Below are 21191 nucleotides of genomic sequence, written 5' to 3'. Positions count from 1 at the left end.
ACCTCATACAAAGCTAGCGATTGTAGATCAGCTTTTAAATGAGGTTAATGGTACTTACTGATTTTTTCCGTTTTTTTTTTTTTTTTTTTCAATGAAAATGTAAACACACATAACGTAAACATACATAATGTAAGTACGGTTTCCAGATAAGTTCTTACGTAAAAAAAATAAACAAATAAATAAAATAAACATCTCTGACTGTTCTTTTCCTATGAATGCGCTGTTTCAATTTATATATGCACTCTTATATGGCGTGCAGAGGTGCAAGAGAGAGAGAGAGAGAGAGAGAGAGAGAGAGAGAAGAATATTAAGAGCAATATAGATACATTAAAACGAACGAAAGAAAGTGGAATTCAGAATGAGTGAAGTGGAGGTCCCTGGGTAGAGAAAGAGTACCCTTAGGTATTCAAATATTTTCTTCCTTCACTCTTTCTAAAAGCCTTAACGATCATAAATATCCATCGTTCTTTCCTAGAATCTGAATGCGTGCCGATAAACGTCCTGTATTTTTAGAATTCCCCACTACTTAGCTGTATTTCAGAAAAAAAAAAAAAAATCTGCGGTCGTTCTCAAAGAGCCATCAGAACGGTTGGAGTAAGGGATTCGATAGATTTTTACTGTGCAACCAAAACAGTTACCTCGTTCGTCTCGATGTTTCTCAAAAGTACAAGTGTATGCAGTCGGAAACATAAATCATTGAAAGCGTTTTTTGGGTCTATTTATTGGCAAACTGTCACAGAAAGCACTGAAGTGGAATCAGGCAGTAGCGTTACCAAAAACTGTTTCTGGGATAGTTTTGCTCCCCCTCCCCCCCCAAAAAAAAGTTGTACATTACAAGCTGTGTTATTGGTTCGTAAGATGGGATTTGCTATTATGTAACCCACTGAAAAAATACGGTGAAATTATTCATATAAGTGCTTGTACATGTTTGGTGAATATTGCCAATGGAAAGGCATCTACACTTGCTTTACATTTAGTGCACCTGTTAGTCTGTAGAGTTTTTTTTCACGGTTATGCAGAAGACAGTTTTGTAAATTGGTGTTTTAAATCGACTATTGACTGTAGCTTAGGAATGTTTGGATTAGGCTTAAGAAGTGAGTGTTGCGAGTTGAGTGTTAAAATATTCGCGTTTTCAAATGCTCTAGGATTAACTGCTGTAATGAATCCGAATCTGAGAGAGAGAATAAAGCGAAATATGTCTTGAATTTCTAGTCAAATAACGAACGGTCCTGGTTTGGTTTCTTCAACTGTTGGTAAAACTGGAATCACTGAAATAGTGATTTTATTTTTACTTCCAAAACAGATTATTATTATTTGCAATTAATGCTTTTTTTTTTTTTACACCGTTTCGATTGGCAACTAACAGCCGACTCAGAACTGACACGGACCAGGGGAATTCAACTGTCTAATTAAAACAAATGATATTGCGAATTGGGTTTTGAGAGGTGTTGCTGCCAATGTGATTTCTGTCCAGTGGTCTGAATGTTTAAGTGAAATGTTTACTCCCGCTACCCACCATCAATCAAGATGGTGGGTAGCGGGAGTAAACGTGACTCTACATTGAGGTAGACGTGTTGTGGATGGAGCTCTGGTCTAGCTGGTGAGATTTCTTACTATTTCTATTGAAAACTCTCATCAGGGGCAGCTTGACGAGTGCAAGATTGCACAATTATTATTTGGTGAGCAATTTTATAAAGATATTATAGGATAATAATAAATAATTTTGTAAGTTTTTCAAAGTTAAGATTTCGAAATGTAGATCATCATGAAAGGCGCTAAATACGAATTATTTTTTTAATTTTAAAAATTAAATATTTTAATTATTTATAATGCACCCATCTTAATCTTAGTTAAATATAAACTAACCCCAACTTTTATTAGAATCACTATTTTTACTTTAACTTTTCATAAATTACACCTCTAGAATCTTATTCGTTTCATAGTACAATAAACGGAACTCGCTGTTGAAGTTCATGAAGAATTCTTCTGGAACTGATGACATTTTTTTTTTTCATCATAGTGAATTGTTTTATTAATTCGCTTAATGAAAGATCTCACTTTAAACAGTGGACACAACAATTCTCTACCGACAGTAGCATTCTTAGAGCTCTGTGCTATAAGGGAAATGGGAACCATTGCAACACTAGACCAAGGATGACATCAAACGAGTTTATTATAACAACGTAGGTTACGAGAGGAAAATTATGGAGGTTTTTGATTTAAGATAACATAGCAGCTCTTCTTGGTGTTTATACTAACAGAGATAAGTGCTAATCTGTTATGTTTATAATCGACACCACAATCCCCCTGAATTTTTTTTTAATATCCTGAAAGAAAAAAGAAATCAGGCAAACCAGCTTTAGAACATGTGTGCCTTGACAGACATAACACTTCGACACTTAATTGCATTAGATGTTGGTTCAAATAGCGGCTTTAAAAGGCGTTATTTGAGCTTCGACGTTTGAAGGGGGGGGGGAATTCTTTTGTTTCTATTTATTGATTTTTGTTTCGTCTCAGAAGCTCAATAGCGTAAGATATTTCATTTTCTTTTAAATTTCACGCAAGGAAATGCTTTTAACCACGAGCAAACTAGGCGCAAGAACAAGCAATTAAGAGACCTAATATAGCCTTTGTTTCGTTAACAGCAGTCCCAAAGACCATAAGTCATTTCTATACATACCGTTTACTGAGTTAGAGACTTTTATTTTGCGTACAAGCATACGACTGCCAATACCGATCCTCTTGAACTCCCTGCGCATAGTTCGGTGAGATACGAGTCGGAATCAGCCTTCATTAAATTGCTGCACGCAGAAAGTTCTGTTTGTCCGTACAAGACAAACGTACTTCACAGAAGAGGACGAAATCGTTCCTGACAGACTGTCTTAGGACCACGGTTACGCTTCTTACACAAACAATGCGGGTTGTTTTTCCACTGATTAAACACCCAGAATATCACACCTTTCGAGAAACCGGTGTGCTGTTTTCAAAATCGTGGCGTCAGTCAGACGGGTACCCACAATAAGCTCTTATCGAATTTCGAAAGATCCTTTATTTTTCTCATTGTGATCAACACGATTACTGACCACCAGCAATTCTTAAAGAATTGCCTGGAACACGTGACCAAGCATTTTACATATGCGTTGCATAAGTGACGTGTGCGTCTGCATAAAAGTTTTTAATTCAGTGGCTGGCATGTGTAGTTGTTTTTACAATTGAATCTCAGCATCTGTCTCTGTTATATTGAATATATTTTGGAACTACAGTATTTAAAAGTTATTTTTAGAATTGGCTTTAGTTTCCTGTGGGAAAAAATTGAACTCTACCAATGTACAATTTCATAGTTTCTCGTTAATTTCTAGGCGTTAACCTGGAAGTAGAATCATGTGTGTGAGAGAAGCCAGTTTTCATTGTTGCGTGGTATGCGTCACGTGATCGAAGAACTAATTTAAGCCTTAATTATATTGATAATGACAATATTCACATGCACAGACGTTATTTAATTCGTTTTTAGTATCGTGTTGGTGGTGTCATCAGAGGATTAGGCAAATCATTACCTCTCTCTCTTCGTTCTATCTTCAACATTTTTCAATTGCTATTTTCACACTGGGAAAGGGAGGGTTGAGTAGACAACTCATTTAATTACAGAACATATCGGTTCGGTTTTTTTTTTTTTCCTATAGAAATAAAAGTAAAATGGAATCTTCTTCGGATTACTACTAATTAAATCGTCTTGAATGGTTTTCTTAATTTACCGTCTCGCCCATAATTATGTTGTTATGTTTGCTTCGATTGGAATAGCAACTCGCTTGCACACACAAAGAGAAGGAATTAGAATGGATTTAACAGCTCTTATCATGTCGCGAATATTAATGGCGAACCTACAGCGTGAAATAGAAAATGTAGCATCGGGACTGATGCAAATGATAGCGACGGGAAAATTTATGTGCGTTGACTTAAAAATGGGAGATTTTTCTTTTGGAGAAATGTTGAATTAATGGCAGAGAAATCCCTCTTTAAGGTTATTTTCAGGCTAAGACGTAGAGGATAGATGTAGACGGATTTTCTTTGGTTTTCTCTCTCTCTCCTCCCCCCCTTTCAACACTGAAATCGGAGAAAACATTCATCGTACAGACAAATACATGATCCCTCATGTATTGGGTGGTTAAGAATTAAAATCGCATTGTAATATTATGTAACCAAACCAGAATAAAAAGTTCCATACGTACGACAGTATTTGCAATATAAGTTATGTAGTGCTGCATTTGTAGGCTATGGAGTCCGTGTATAATGTAATGTAATTACGTGTGTTCTTCTGGTCGGTTGGTCTGTTTTGTGGTATCGAACACTCCGCCAACTTCGTATGAGGATCGGCGAATTTACCATCATTTGAAGTCCTCATCAAGTTTCTTCGCATTTTGCACTGAATTTGAACCCATGTTTCTCTAATTGAAGGGTAAGTGTTCTTCCTTGTACCAGCTTGGTATTAATGTACCAAGTTCAACAATTCGGGGTATTTTTGGTTTATTTATTTTAATATTTCTGTATCCTCCAATTCAAAAACTCTAGGTCATGTTTTTACGAGCAACATTTGAACTTAAATGTCTACTTCGCTGGTTTAATTTTTTTTTTTTTTTAAATGTGGATCCAATGGCGTGTGGCGCGACAGTAGAACAATTCACGTAAAGTTGGATGGAAGAAAGACAAATACGCAAAGGTTATAAATTTTAAAAACAGATCGTGAATCCAATACCAAAACGGAATAGATTCTAACGCAGACATTTTTCAACTAATTAGGCGTTGAAATTTATGGCTAATTAAGGCTAATTTCCCATAGAACAAAAATATCCGTAAAATACCCGAATACGCTACAAAGTCGTATTCGTATTCTACAAAGACTAATCAAGGCTACTTTTTCCAAGGATAAAATTTCCGTAAATTACAGGAATACCATTACAAAGTCGATGAAACAAAGGCTAACCAAGGCTACTTTTCCCAGGATAAAAATTTCCTTAAAAATACTCATTTGGATATTTTACGGAAGTACCTTTTACGCTACAAATTTGATGAAACAAAGGCTAATCAAGCTAATTTTCCCTAGGATAAAATTTCCATTAAATACCCAAATATGCTACAGAGTCGATGGAACAAAGGCTAATCATAGCTATTTTTCCAAGACAAAAGTCAAAATGTAATAGACCACTCAGTTACAGATCTGCTGAAATTAAGGCTAATATAAGCGAAAAATTTTCCAAAAGAGAAAAATAAAATAAAGTGTCGTTTGCTTCCCTTAAAAATCCTTATAAAGACATTTAGAAGTGCTGTTACGTTAATTCTTTAAATAGAAATCAAATGGGTAACTTAATGAACTAAAAATGTAATAACCAAAAAAAAAAAAAACGCAGCAGAAGAAATAACACGCACGTTTATGAAACGAAATTATGGAAAAGCAAGAAAGCAAACCTGCGAGCAGTTTAAGATACTCATTCACCATAAACTTTCATAAAATACGAAATGCGATTTTGTGGAGGAAATGATTTACCAAGTAATGACTGTACTCACTTCACTCCGACAAATCTCCCCTAAAGATCCCCCCCCCTCCCTCCCTTAAAACTGAAGAAATTCTAATCACCATTTTTTTTTCCATTCTTCATTAATTTATTCCAGTTATTAAAGCGACCGTAATTTTTATCAGGCGTTTCCACGTGCCTCGCAATTATTTCTAACCAAAGGCATTTCTTTAATCCTTCTGTTTCGCCACGAACCGTTCGGATGAAAAGTAATTCAACTAAACACTCTTAAAGCCTTGCAATAGTACTTAAGATTTTAATTATTTCACTTTATTATTTATGTAATTGTTATTTTAAGTAAATTTTCTTTTTATTCTCTTCGGGAAAAGCAAATTTTGATGAAGACAATTTAAGGATAAAACGGCGTTTGCTACTTTTTTAAATTGTTTATTTACGTCATTGATTCAATCTCTCTCTCTCTCTCTTTCTCTGCTTCTCTCTCTCTCTCTTTCTTTCTTTCGTTCTCTCTCTCTTTCATTATTTCTCTATCTATCTTTCATCCTTTCTCTTTCTCTATTTCTATATTTCCTATATTTCTATATTTCATCCTTTTCTCTCTCTCTCTCTCTCTCTTTCTTTCTTTCTTTCTTTCGTTCTCTCTAGCTCTTTAATTCTTTCTCTATCTATCTTTCATCCTTTCTCTTTCTCTATTTCTATATTTCCTATATTTCTATATTTCATCCTTTTCTCTCTCTCTCTCTCTCTCTCTTTCTTTCTTTCTTTCTTTCGTTCTCTCTAGCTCTTTAATTCTTTCTCTATCTATCTTTCATCCTTTCTCTTTCTCTATTTCTATATTTCCCATATTTCTATATTTCATCCTTTTCTCTCTCTCTCTCTCTCTCTCTCTCTCTTTCTTTCTTTCTTTCTTTCGTTCTCTCTAGCTCTTTAATTCTTTCTCTATCTATCTTTCATCCTTTCTCTTTCTCTATTTCTATATTTCACATCCTTTCGCTCTCTCTCTCTTTCTCTCTCTCTATATATATATAATGGTGTACATTTGAAATGTGTGTGCCTTTATCTGACCTTTAACCTTTGTGTTTCAGATGGGTGATTTATCAAATGCCGAACTCAGGATTTTAACTAGTCAGTTGCACAGAATCGTCTATAAAGGTAAGATTTTTTTTTTTTTTTGAAAAAAAATTCTGTTATAATTTAGATATTGTCAATATCGGTTTCTTATTTTTGGTCTATTCGTACAAGACTTTAAAGAATTTCGTTTGTTGTATCTGGATATCATTCAAAGAAATCCGGTGTACCCGGAGAAACTTGACCCGTGAGATAAAAATTCTATAGAATAGAACACAATAGTGTAGTAGACTGTTTCCGTAAGTATACCAACTTGTTAAGCAAACATTAGTTTTGAAGAAAACCGGAGAACCCGGAGAAACTTCGCCGATTAAGATATTCTATTTTATAGAATAGTGTAGTAGACTGTTTTATTAAGAATACGTAATGTGTTTTATTAAGCACACATTAGCGTGTTGAAGAAAATCGGAGTACCCGGAAAGCTCCGGCCACTGAGATAAACATTCTATTCAACAGAGAAAGGAAGTATGTATAATAGACTAGTTCATTGAGTGTACTACATTGTTAAGCACGCATCAGCTTGTTGAATCCCCTTCTGTTTTAAACTTCCATTCTTTACAGAACTATTAGCATTTTTCGACTTACTTGGGATCATATTTATGGAAAACGATAAAAAAAGATAGAGAAAAAAAAACTTTTTTTTCACGCATATCCCTGTGATACTTAGGGAAATTAGGAGACAGTTCTATCGGATTTCTGCTGGGAAAATGGCTATTAAGGGTTTTCTACTGCATTCCGTTTTTCTCTTTTCTTTAGGTAGACTATCTTGAGATTGACCTTCTTGCGCCAAGCGAACTGTTCTAATCCATGTTACATGAGATCGGCCTCTCTCTCTCTCTCTCCATCTATCTCGCTCTTTCTCTCTCTTGATGTGTGCGCTTTTGTTTAATTCATCATTTCATTTATCTGGATCAAATATCCCTGTCATCTTAAATCTTTCTCAGGGCAACTGTCAAAGCGACTCTTTTATTTTATAAAGAAACTCCATCGGAGGTTTAATATTTTTCGACAAATTTCCTTTACGGAAAAGAAAACCACTCCAAAAATCATGTAGCTACGTTTCTACTTCTTTCTTTCTGTCTTTTGGATATTCCCCCCCCCCCCATCCCCAATCCTTAGATTTTTTATCTCACTTTGGTGTGCCTTGCAGATCGTCAAAAGCTTTCATCAATCTACGAAAAGCTAAGTATCTTCGTGGGAGACCATAAAATGTACTTTTATGATCTCTGGAGTCTTTGCTAATTCGATTAGCGCATCGCTAATGCTTACCTTGCAGGCCTCTGGATGCTCTGCTGTCTGTATAAGAGCAGCATCTGTTTCCACTGAAAACACTTCCAATTGATGCCGATTTAGGAGGTTATAAGCACTTACGTAATACACGAAGAAAGGTTCTGCAATTGCGATTTTATCGCATGCTGGATAGACGAATAAGTAACCACACGGATATTCCTAACCTGAAAAGTGAATTTTTTTTTTTTTTTTTTTTTTTTTTTTTTTTTTTTTTTTAAATGTACTTGTTTAGAGCCACCAAGAATCTCGGCTTCAAATCAATTGCATATTTAGCATAGTTTAGATCGTAGTTTCATTTCCAATTACTCATATGTATCTAATTTTTATTTCGTTCCATATTTATTACGTATTTCTTGAGCATTATAGTTTATTTTCTTATTTTGATCGATTTATTTTATTGATCAATATTGATTCGGTTTTCATTGTTTACTTCAACAATCATCGGTCCTCACTTCGATTTTCGTAATTTATTTCAATCGCCATTGTTGATTCTATCGTCTGTTGAATTCATTTTTAGGCTTCCTAAATTTTTTAAGTCTCGTCTAATTCCTAAACCATTCTAGTACTTTTCTTCCTAAATTTTAATCCTAAGAGTCCATTCTTATATTTTAAGAGGAAGAAACTAAAAAAAGTGATTTGGCGAAAGAAAAAAAAAACGATTAAGAGCCACGTGATCTCATATAGACGTTCTAAGAAGTCCTGGAAAAAAATTAAACTTCTAAAAAAAGGTTTACTTTATATTTCGTTTATCATATATTCACATGATAAACGTATAACAGGGTATAACATGGAAAAGAGAGGCTCAAGATCGAGATCGTTGGAGGCATCTTTGTAACCTGCACTCATGGAGAAATCCTGAGTGAAACACGGGTCAATAAAGGTAATATATTCACGGAAAGTTGATTATCTTTATTGTTAACCTTAACACTATTTTCTGATTAACTTTTTTAACCCTTAGCAATAATCGTTCATCATTTTAATTTTTGTTAGCCTCAGAAATGTTCTTTATATATATATATATCTTTGTTATCCTTAACAGTGTTCTTTGAATATTCCTTACTAGTTTTGTAATGTTCTTTGATTATCTTTATTGTTAGCCTCAACAATAATCTATGAATATCTTTACTGTTAACCTCAGTAATAGTCTTTGATTATCTTTATTGTTAGCCTTACTAATGCCTTTGATTATCCTCATTTTGTTAGTTTTACAAAGCTCCTTGACTAAGCGCTAACAGTGCTATTTGAATGTTTCATTTAAGCCTTAGGAACGTTCTACGATTATCTTTATTTTAATTCACTGAGATATTTTTTGATCAGCATCATCTTTATTGTTACCCTTAAGAATGTTTTGGGATTATCTCTATATTTAGGCTTAATATTGTTTTGATTAGCATTATCTCTATGTTAATCTCAGCATGTTCATTGAGTAGCATTATATTGCCTGTCAGCCTTAATATTATTTTGATTATCTTCATTGTTAGCCTTAGCATCGTTTGTTATCTTCGATGTTAGCCTTAACATTGTATTCGGTTATCTTTATCGTTAGCCTTAACATTGTTTTGGATTATCTTTATTATTAACCTAAGCACTGGATTAGTTTTATTCTTAGCCTCAAACTGGATCGCTTTCATTGCTAGCCTTAAATTGTTTTTGATTATCTTTGGTGTCATCCTTAACAATGTTCTTTGATTATAGCTTATTGAACTTTACCGATGCTCGGTGATGAGCATTCTATTTTTTGTTAGCATTATTATTGTCTTCCATCATTATCAATTACATATTAATTCGATATTCTTTATCAATAATGCTTATTATTTTTTTATTCGTGTCGCTGGTTGCTAATCGATTACAAAAAAGGTAAAAAAAAACTTCCATGTGAATGTGTGCTAGGGTACCGAGTAAATCTATTATGCAGTTGCCAAGATTTCAGAGAATAGCTTAAGTATCGACTCGGTTGTGTATACTAGCATAAAAAAGTTACAGTAACTTCTAATCTGGGAGAAAAAAATTCTCTTCATCATTTGATTGTAGCTTACTAAGAAAATGCTTCGTAGGTTTCCATTCTTCTTTACTTTTTTCTCCACTTTACAAGTAACTAGTCGGTTAACAATATTCTCTGTGCTTTCTCCATCTCTCTCTCTCTCTCTCTCGTCCTGGATGTTGTTGTGTTGTTGTTGGCAACTGGCCGAGTTCCCACGGGCAAAGAAAGACACTCGATTTGTTCTGTAATGCATTTATTTGATCATCACTACGGTGGATATGAGTTTTAATCTACTCAAGAAAAATTACTTTCTCAGTTCTTTTTTTCTCTTCCTTTTTATATTCTACATTCTTTCATTCCGGCCTGAAGTCTTTTCACACAGCGTAGGAGATGAAGAAGGAGGCTTCTCCATCTCCGACAGTGATCTAGAAACAGCCACGTCTTTTCAGTTCTATTTCTTTTCATTAAGTGCTAAACGATCACTCTACATATTTCGTATTGCGCAGCGCCATCTACCGTCGAACGTTTTTTTTTTTTTTTTTTTTGCAGGCTCGAAATACGTGAGATTTAAATGGTCTATGAAGACCCTTGTTGTACAAGACACAGCACTCTTAAGGTAGTTCCATCATTATGAAACGTTTAGTCTAAATATACCCTTTCGCACGGTGTATCGATTGAAGGAGAATCAATACAGGACATCTTCAACAGATGCACTTCTCATTCTTCGGTAGACTATCGATCGAACTCATGGAAGTGCTGATAAACACTACAATTTAACAGAAAGATGAGCTAAAATTTCCGGGAATTGCCCGAAGAAAGAGACTAAAAGATATATATTTATATACTGGAAGTTTTTTTTTTTTTTTTTTTTAAACTTAGTTTTTCTACGGATAATGTTCAGGAATTTCGGTAGATGGATATCCTCGCGATGAGTCTGGAAATAGAAAGAGCTATTTTCTCGGGAGATATTCCGTCCGCAACAATATCGTCAGGGTGCTTAGAGAGCAGCGGAATTTACCTCGTTCCAAACACCCACTGCTTGCTTTTATACAGGAGGCGCTTTCTCTTGATTACTTTGGAAAAAAAAAAAAAACATCGAAACGGTTCAATAGATAACACAAATCACTGAAAAATTCCTTTTTTGATTACTTACTAAGAAATATCTTAATGATACACTATTGGATCTTTAAAATACGAAGTCTTAGCAAAAAGTTATTATCTTAATGACCCGATAACTGGTAAAAAATTTTTTGTTAACTTTTTAAAAAAGTTCATATGAATGGTACATGAAAGTATTCTAAAAAAACTGCTGAATAGGAGCGTACTACTTCAATTATTGTTTTACCTATCATCAAGTATGGTAGATAAAGGGAAAAGTGTTATAAAGGACTTAGATCTCTTCCTTAAGAATGGTCTGTGCTCCTGTGGGAGAAAAATGAGCATCGCAAAATCAATTCTTATTTATTATGCACGGTGTTGCACTGAACTGACATTTTAATAGATAGTAATAACTGCAAAAACGTTACTTTTTTTCTTTTTAAATAAAATTAAAATGAGCTAGTTTTCTTTAAAATCAGAAGCTCGGCCCTCGCTAAAATATTTCGTTCTTTTTTTCCTTCTTTTAATTCAAAGAACAGAAAGTTAATACAGGTTGTATGTTTCCGGTTTTTATTTCTATCAGTTATTCTTATAATAGTGGTTTCCAAGGAATTTGCTAATATGGAGACTCAATGAATCCTGCGAAATAGACTTGCCTATTTAGTTCTTGACGAAGTAAACTCATCGTTGTTATGAAAGAATTAAGTGACACTACCTTAAACCTACAAATAAAACCGAACTGTTTTATTTCTGTCGAACAAACTTCATGGGGAATAATACATGAACGATATCAAAATACCATTGTGAAGTAAGTATATCGCTCTATTATAGTCCTGTCCTATAAATGCAAACTAGATTTTCGATATTGCATATTAATCACTATTAAACCGAATGAAGAACTGTAAATGACTTAGAGTTAACAGCACGCACCCTACTTTTCAACCGCTGGAATAAAAATATTCTAAGAATATTTTAATTAATGGAAAATGATGCCAGTTTTCATCACCATTAGCAATAGATGTCGCTGTGGTAGGACAATGGATTCTTTTAAGCAACTCCAAGAGTTTGCTAAGTTGAAATTTCATCCATCTTACGCAGGTCTTGGTATAATGGCTTCTACTCTATAATTCATAGCATACAAGTGGTCCACTCATCCTCACTTCCACTCTACCATTTAGCCGACAGTATTTTGCACTTAATGGTTCTTAATGGCTTCGCAAATATCACGTCTTAGCAACTAAGGGAAAGACATTGGAATATTTATTGACATATTTAGTATCCAATGAAATTAAAAAAACTTTTCATGAGAATATAGTTGGTTTGATAAAAATGCCAATTGCGTGACAAGATAAAATAATAAAATTAGAATGAAATAAGTAAAATAACATTTATATTTAAAATTTTATTATCCTTTAATTGGAATTATTTTAGATAACTTAGCCTTTAATTGTCATAGTTTTAAATAAAATATGTTAGCCTTTAATTGTAATCATTTTAAGTAAATATTGTCCTTTAACTGTGTTCATTGTTGAAGAAAATTGTTATTCTTCAAATATAATTTTAAGTAAAATATTATACTTTAATTTTCATTATTATTAAAATATGATATTTGATTGTCATAACTTTTAAGTGAAATACGTTATCCTTTAATGGCATTATTTTTCAGTGTAATATGTTATCTTTTAATTATAATTATTTTAAGTGTAACGTTAACCTTTAAGCATTAGCCTTTGGCATCAATTTTAAGCGAAATATGTTCCCTTTAATTGTCACCATTTTGAAGAACTGCGTTAGCCTTTAAACATTAGCCGTTGGTATCAATTTTTAAGCGAAATACGTTACCCTTTAATTGTCAACATTTTGAAGAACCGCGTTAGCCTTTAAACATTAGCCTTTGGCGTCAAATTTTAAGTGGAATACGTTACCCTTTAATCGTCACCATTTTGAAGAACTGCGTTAGCCTTTAAACATTAGTCTTTGGCGTCAAATTTTAAGTGGCATACGTTACCCCTTTAATTGTCACCATTTTGATGATATACGTTAGCCTTTAATTGTCATTATTTTCGGGGGAAATATTTTATCCTTCCATTGTCATTATTTTCCGTGAACTATGTCATCCTTTAATTGCCATTATTTTAAGTAAAATGTTATAATTTAATTGGTTACCTTAATCTAAAAATTCAAATTGCAGTATATCTTAAATAACACATCGAAAGTTGTTTTTATTGCGTTCCAAATGATCACGAGGTACTTTTTTTACGGAAAAAAAAAAAAAAACTAGGGTTATTGCGAGAACTTAACGGACCATAAAAACACCTGAGGTAAATCAGATTTCTTATTGGGTGTTTTAATTAAAACGTGCGCTAGGAAAGGCAGATAGATGGAGTTAATATTAAACAGAAAATGACTTTTGTTTCTTCGTTTGCTTCGCCATTTCGCGACTTGTTCCAATGTAATTTGCTAAATGCATGAACAGTCGTCTTTTGGGGTGGCTAATTAAATTTTTAGAGATCTACTGTTGCATCGCAAGATCCCTAAAATGCCAGAGTAAAATCTGTTTAGTGAGTGTGTATGGAAACGAGAAGTTTTGGTAAGTATGTGGATAGATCTTGTTAACGTTCTCTGGGCGTGTTTATTGAAATCATTCCATGGAACTTAATAAGATTACTTACGAGGAATCTATTGATAGTTCGTCGTAAACCGTTTGTTAAATGAACTGTTCTGTTTAATCCTTTACTACTCGAGTCTCGTATAATCCTTTCTGTTAAATAATAAGCGAAAATGCACCCGCTTATTATTTAAGTTTTGTTTATTTTAACGCACGTTGTTTATCTAGCTGCCATAGTTGACTTCCTCTGTGTAGTTTAATTTGCAGCTTGGTCGTTAACTTCATTGTTTATTGTTTTCATGCTATAGTCATTTCATGTTTAATCCTACTTAAGCTTTTCGTATGATGCGAGAATAATAAGTTTTTTTTTATTATTAATGACTTTTTCTTCAAACGTAAAATATTACGTTTCAGATTGTTCCTTTCAACTATTGCGTGTATTTCGAGTTTGAAATTTCTTGAATCATTGAAATTCTTTAATGATTTGTTCCTTTGAATATTTAAAAGTGTCTTTAGGTGTTGTTCTCGATCCTGAAAATGACCGAATTCTTTTTCTACCTGGAAATGTAGGTTTTGAATTTTTTATTCATTTCTTAAAGGTGCGATTGAAGTGTTTCTTTATCCTGAAACTGTGATTAAATTGTTCTCATTGATCCTGAAAATAATGGTAATAATTTATTACCATTATATACTGTAGTATGAACGTTGACATAAACTGAACTAAGACATTATCACGTAGCCAAGGTAACGCCTCTGTTCAATTTCACTTCCTCTTAATAGGCTATTTAATCATCTACTGAATAATTTGTAAACTATTTATGTAATCAACATTGTTAGATTTGACATTTCCAATTTTATATTGGACATTTATCTTCTGCTTATTTAATTCTTTCCAGTCAATTGTTGTTAATTTCATATAATTTTAAACCTTCTCATTGTTTAAGTTCTGTCAATTTCACTTTTATTGGCTCCTGGCTACTGTGGACTGATTTCGTTGTTTAAAGATTAATTGTTGATCTTTTTAACTGGTTGTCTCTTTATTGTTTGAAAAAAAAATGTTTCAATGTTTTATAAATTTAATAATAACAACTTCTTAATTTGACACATGATTATTTAGGATTTTAAGTTAATAAATAACGTTAATTATTTGATATACCTTTAAATTACTGATATGTTAAAATATTCGTGTTAATTTAACTTATCACAAATTCTCCATATAAACTAATCTTTAAATCCAGCTTATTATTTCGCATACTCTATCAATTTTTCCCCCTTTTTTTTAATCTACAGAAGCATTTATCAAATTTAATTTTGCTTGTAAAATTGGGCTTCCATCTTAAATTAGGAAGTTCAAAGTTTTTTTTTTTTTATTCTTTTGTTTTAAACTTCGAAGATGACGAGGCTGAGGAGTGGCAGTAGAAATTCGATTTACAACAATCAGTTATTTGTCAGATTAGCGGGTGACATATTAATACCCCATGTGTAAAGTAGAGAAGAGATAGATAATGACCTCACTGCGTGTTTCTTCTTCACTTAACCAAAAAGATCGTTGGTGTTTTTTATGTTCTTCTCTTCCCCCATCCCCACCTTAGCTAGGGTGAATTCGAGACGCAATGGTAGCACTGATTGGCACAGTAATTCTGTGAATATTAACGACTGCAAGGAGAGGATCATTTTGCTTAAGATTAATAACATCAAGTCCGCTTGTCATTAAGGGAAACCCTTCATCTATTTAATGGACACTTGATGGAAGGAAGAGGAACGCGTTCCAATATTTGATTAATCCAGAGAGCAAAGAATGAACAGAGAGAGAGAGAGAGAGAGAGAGAGAGAGAGAGAGAGAGAGGCTGTATAGTAAACAACATAATTAGTTGTTGCTTCAATTATAGTCTGTAAATTTTATATATAAATAATGTTTTAATTAATATACGTACACAAGATTGTTTATGGATTTACATTTTCATGCATGCTTCAAAAATATTACCGAATTCTTTACAGGTACCTATAGGTCCACATAAATAGAAAAATTAATAACTTGGTTATTTTTATACGACTTTTTTTTAAAAGAAATCTGTGGCTAAAACGTAGTACCGTCGACAGGGTGTAGCATAGAGGCAGCCTGCCTCACGGCGCGGCTTAATAAGGGCGCTCGTTCAGCCATATTGCAGTAGGCGCCGTCACCACGCTAACAGGAATTGTTAGCGTAGCAAGTGAGGAAAGAAGTTTTTTCCAAGCTTAAACTGATTAAAAATTATTTGTGAACAGCAATGACCCAAGAAAGATTGGTTGGTCTAGCAACTATATCGATAGAGGCGCACATAGCGTATAATTTAAATTTAGAAGAGCTTATAAACAGTTTTATTGTGCGATATTCCCGTAGAGCAAACATTTCATGAATATTATTATGTAATCGTTTTCAATTAATGTTTCTCTTGTAATAAAAACAAAATAGCAATTGGAGATTTTCTTATATTTTTGTCTTATAATCCATCAAGGGGGATATTTAATTATTTGTCTCAGGGCGCGATCTAATCTGGTGACGGCCCTGCTAAAACGACTTGTTACCAATAGTGTAGCTTAAAATTGCTCAAGGTAAACTCCAATTTTTTTTGGAAGTCTATTTTAAAAAACTTAGGATTTTTTAAAAATAAACAGTTTGTAGAACTTTTTCGCAAAATTAATATATAAATTTTAACCACTCAAAAAAGATTAAATCATTTTCAAAGTGGATTTCTGAATAATCCATATATTTCTTTGTTTCTTTGAAAAATGATTTTCATTTTAAAAAGAAAATATTCAACATTTCTACATGACTGAGGAGACCCAACAATTTGAAAACAACGTTTCAAGTCATTGACCTAAATTCAGAATTCAAGTCAACAGAAGTACTAATAAAAAACGAATAGAGAATTTTTTTAAAAGTGCAATACCAAGCAAACCCACATCGAAGGTTGTGCATAGTGTACTAAGACATCGATAGAAGTTTCTTACTGTAGAGAAAATTATCCTTTGTTATTTTAATTTTAAAAGAAATCCGCTTTCTTGTAACTTTATTATTATTATTATTACCTGACACCTCCAGGGAGTCTTTGGACTCCCTGGAGGTGTCAGAGAGGGTGTCATTTAAACTGAAATATATATCTCTGTTAAATAATAAATTAGTTACACATTAGTTTATAAATAAAAATAGTAAACTAATCCACTTTGGTTCTTTAACTGTGAATAAACAAAACAGCCTTGAGATTTGGTTTCATTACGGCCAAATCAACTAAAGTGTGTTCTCCTGGCTGGTTTGTCCTTTTTGCTGACTGGAAACCTCTGAATTCTGAGGCAGCAAAATCCGTTCGACCTCCGTCTGAGACCGAATAATTCTTCTTCAAACGAAAAAAAGCCTTTATAAAGCTTTCAAGCTTTCCAGTAGGGATTCGAACGCACGTTTTTCTAAATGAAGGATAGTGGACTCGAGAAACTCTAAAAAAAAATTAAAACCAAACTGCGATTCGTGTGATAGGAGAACTACAGTTTAATTAAATCATGTACAGGACTACTCCATGAGGTGTCGAAAGAAGTGGTTTACAGGGATATCGTAGTCATCAAAATCTCCATCGAGAACAATGAAATAATCCGGCCGGGTTGGCCTAGTGGTTAGCGTATTCGCTACTGTGGACTCGAATCTCACCATGGACATGAATCTCTTGGATTGTCTTACTAATTTTGGGTGGTAAGGGCAGCTGAGACCCTTCCACTTCTTCTTATAACAAGTCTTCAAATATGAAAACCTAATTAATTAATAATGAAATATTGTGCATTGGAATTTCCAGCAGTGGTGTTACTACAATGCCCACTACGGATACAATGGGTATTCTTGCATCTGTAGTTGCTTATTATTATTATTTAAGTAATTATTGCAGCACCCGGTTCACAAGTAAATTCAAGTAGTTTAAACATGGCATTCAAAGTTCCTTGTGCCCGTTGTTGTCTCACTGTTATGGCGAATTAGACAATATTCAAATAAATAAATAAATACAATCCAGCCAAACCCCCACCTTTATCTTATATCAACTACACCTCCTTTAAATTCCTACTGCTGGGTGTAGGCTTCTTCCAATGCGGGGGGGTTGGGTCCACTTCTCCCATGGCGACCCAGTCCAGCTTGGGAGAATGTATATATAGAAAGATGCAGATATTTCACTTGTTTAGTATTACAAATAAGCTAAAAGTTACGTACTGTTAACCGAATATCATTGAAGAAATGCTACAGGATTTCTGTTCTTTGCCACTGGCTATCGATCTATAATTAGCAGAGAAAAATGTTCCGTATAAAACTAACCATAATCTTTTCCATGGGCTATCCCTGATTTTTTTTTTTTTAATGCTGACAATCATGTTTAAACCGAGCCAAAAATATTTTCCCATTTGTTGTGTATTCATGCATTCTCCAAACAGCTTGGGGCTACTAAGGATATACTTACAAACAAGAGATTTTGTCTTTGTTTAGTGCAAGTTTTAAGCCTGGTTGTACGTTCATTTCTATATGATTTCTTTCTCTTAAACTTTTAGTAATGGATAGAGAAGATAAGGAAAATTTGATCATTAAAAACAAACCAATAAAAAACATGGATCGAGAAGATGGTATTTAGATTGTTAGAATATTCTTGCAATGAGAACCAGTAAAAGAATGGAAGGTACCATCAATGAAAATACAGTTACAACATCTTATGTCAAATCTTAATTAACCTTTCCTTCAACGAATTGTGTATAAAGAAACAGAGAGGGCACTCTTTTTTTTCCCCTTAACCTTTCTTTAAAAAAAAATAAATAAAGGTCCTTCAGGAAGTACCGAATCGATATTAATAAGGGCAATGTCGTCCTAGGAGGATTGTTACCATGGTAACGGATTCTTATGTACTTTTTAATTAGACTTTTTTTTTTTCTTAGCATCCAAATTGCTTGGAAATTAACCAAACACAGCTTTGTCGTTTATTTAATACAGGTGGATGTGTGTTCCAGGGGAATTTTCTTAATAATTATCTTAATATAGCGCTAATTAAACTGAAGAAAAGTCCCGACCACAGATTTGTAGGGTTGTTTTCGCATGAAGTTTTTACCATTTCCAAGCAATAATTAAAACAGACAATTTTTGGTATTAAGCTTATCGACTTACTCGGACGTTTTAATTTATTTATTTTTTTTTATTTAATTTTTTCTGCGAGCAATGATTTAAAGAGGTTGTATATACATTGAACTGCAATTGTGTTCTCTATTGCAGGTTTTTTCTCTTCATTTTTCCGTAAATTTTCCATTTTGTGTCGTAAAAATTCTAAAGTAGCCCTTCTTCGGTTTCCAATTTCTAGACTGTGATATTTATTCATCTAATTACATTAGAGGTTCGCTCCGATAAATTTCTAAAAGTTCCGGTTGTAATTTTCATAGTAAATTTTGTCTCATACATGGCTAAACCAGAAGAGATAAAAAACAAAATTCTGGTAAAATGCAAGAAACAATAATCCAATTTAATGTCATACAGAAATGTTATTTACGAAGAAAAAAATGTATTTACGTTAAAAGATAAAAAAAAGTTCGCTTATGTTTGAGTATTTAATCCTTTATTCTACACTTGAAACAAAAACACACAAAAAAAATTAGTAAATAGTAGTTGTACTTTTTACCCGGTTGGTGGTGCACTAGTCGTATGTGTAAGTAGCTCATGGGAATTAAAACAGTGTAATATTATAATAGTCCATGGGAAATTGACACGTTTTATTGTATGAAAACCCAATTCGATTGCAATATGCGTGCCCACGTGCCCCTTTGTTTGTATTGTTGCGCGCGTGCTGTAGTGAAATGTGTCAAGTTAATTATCGTCTGTAGTTTTCATGTAGTTTTCATTCTGCCTTCTTCTGGTCGCTAAGTAGGACAAAAAAAAAATCTTTCTAATTAACTTCTGTTTTTCCGTTGGATGTGTTGTTTTCAGAAAACTCCATTTTCTTTCTTTTTTTTTAATTTTTAAATTTGCACTGTTTTCCGCCAGATGACGTCAATTACGAGGATAGATAATTACCAATAATTAGAAAGAATTAACTTTATTTTTAATTGATTGAAAATAAAATGGTAACTACGTTTTTATATTTTGCTTGCGGATTTTTTTGAAAATTAAGTTTGTTTTTTTTCTTCAGGTCAGGAGGCGACCCTTAAACATTTATCTGTGCACGATCTTCTTCCTGATACCCCATTCTTCATGACATACGAAGGGTCTCTTACTCTACCTGGATGCCATGAAACAGTAACGTGGATTGTTATGAACAAGCCTATCTACATTACAAAACAGCAAGTAAGCTTAAAAACAAAAATATAAATTAAAAAAAAAATTTAAAAACTTTTTGAAATATTAAGACAGAGAGCAATTATTTAATTAAATAAATGTATAGATATATTGCCCAGAATCTTTATTAAAACATGATACTTATATGAGTGTCATTATCAATGGATGTATACGTCACATAATTCAACTAGCATCTTCGCTTTGTAAATGATAATATAAATTTAATTTAATTTAGTTATTACATTGTATTATTATTTTTTTTTCTGGGACAATTTTTATTATTTCAGATGCTTAATTATTTTAAAACTTAAATTGTAACAAAAAATAAAAACCAAACTAAAAAAACATCATCTAGCAATGTTAAATCGTAATAATTTTAGAAATAGAAATACGCAGACAGTAGCTTTGATTGTGAATAGATATGATGCTAAAATTTCTATAATGCATTTCTATAATGCTGCTGGCATTATAGAAATCTTTCAATAATTAACCATATAACACTTATGTTTGTGCATTAAGACAGACTAAATTTACCACCTTTAGCTGAAAGCCCTATTATAATAATAAAAAAAAAAAAAAAAAAAAAAAAAAAACGTGCTTCGTGTCATAGAGTAGTTGAATTCGGGTCTTTCCTACCAATGGGCATTATTGTTACCACCTGAGTCATGCCTTAGAATCGGATCTATAAGACCCAACCTTATTAAAACCTAATTAACTTTTTTAAAACTAAAAAAAAAAAAATCGTGCTGCACTGCACAAAAGGCTTGTAAAAATAAAGGAATTAAAAATTTTAATAACAAATAAGCACCTATTGCAATACATGGATTAAAAAATCTTTTCTAATTTTAAATACTGCTTGGTATTAATCTAATGAGAAGCACTTATTAATACTATTGATAGTAGTAAAGTTAAATAACACACACACACACACACACACACACACACACACACACACACACACACACACACACACACACACACACACACACACACACACACACACACAACTAAGGGAGAGGTACAGATATCAAAACTAAAATGTAGTAGGATATTCTCTCTTACATTATAAAAGAAATAAAGATGGAACCTTGGTCATCTTGGAACAGGGCCACAGCACTGTCCAACAAAATACACCGGCTTGTAGAGATCATCACAAAAGGCTACAACTGAAGACAACACACAGCTGCCATCTCCATCGATGCAGCGAAGGCATTCGACAAAGTTTGGCATCAAGGCCTT

General features: G+C 33.1%; 1 protein-coding gene across 1 annotated transcript in view; it reads left to right on the top strand.

The window, feature by feature from the left end:
• LOC150100126 (carbonic anhydrase-related protein 10-like) overlaps positions 1-21191 on the top strand; it is a 79577-nt gene that overhangs the window by 45419 nt on the left and 12967 nt on the right. Inside the window, exons 5-6 of the mRNA XM_090402599.1 lie at positions 6611-6677; positions 19807-19961. Of these exons, the coding sequence (XP_090258725.1) occupies positions 6611-6677; positions 19807-19961 (222 nt within the window). The remainder of the gene's footprint in view (positions 1-6610; positions 6678-19806; positions 19962-21191) is intronic.

The sequence above is a fragment of the Typopeltis vanoorti genome, chromosome 13 (assembly GCF_054136105.1).
Source record: "Typopeltis vanoorti isolate ZY-2024b chromosome 13, IOZ_Tvanoo_1.0, whole genome shotgun sequence".
Taxonomy (NCBI): Eukaryota; Metazoa; Arthropoda; class Arachnida; order Uropygi; family Thelyphonidae; genus Typopeltis; species Typopeltis vanoorti.
Note: the sequence above shows the minus strand (reverse complement) of the source record. Positions and strands in the feature narration are given on the sequence as shown.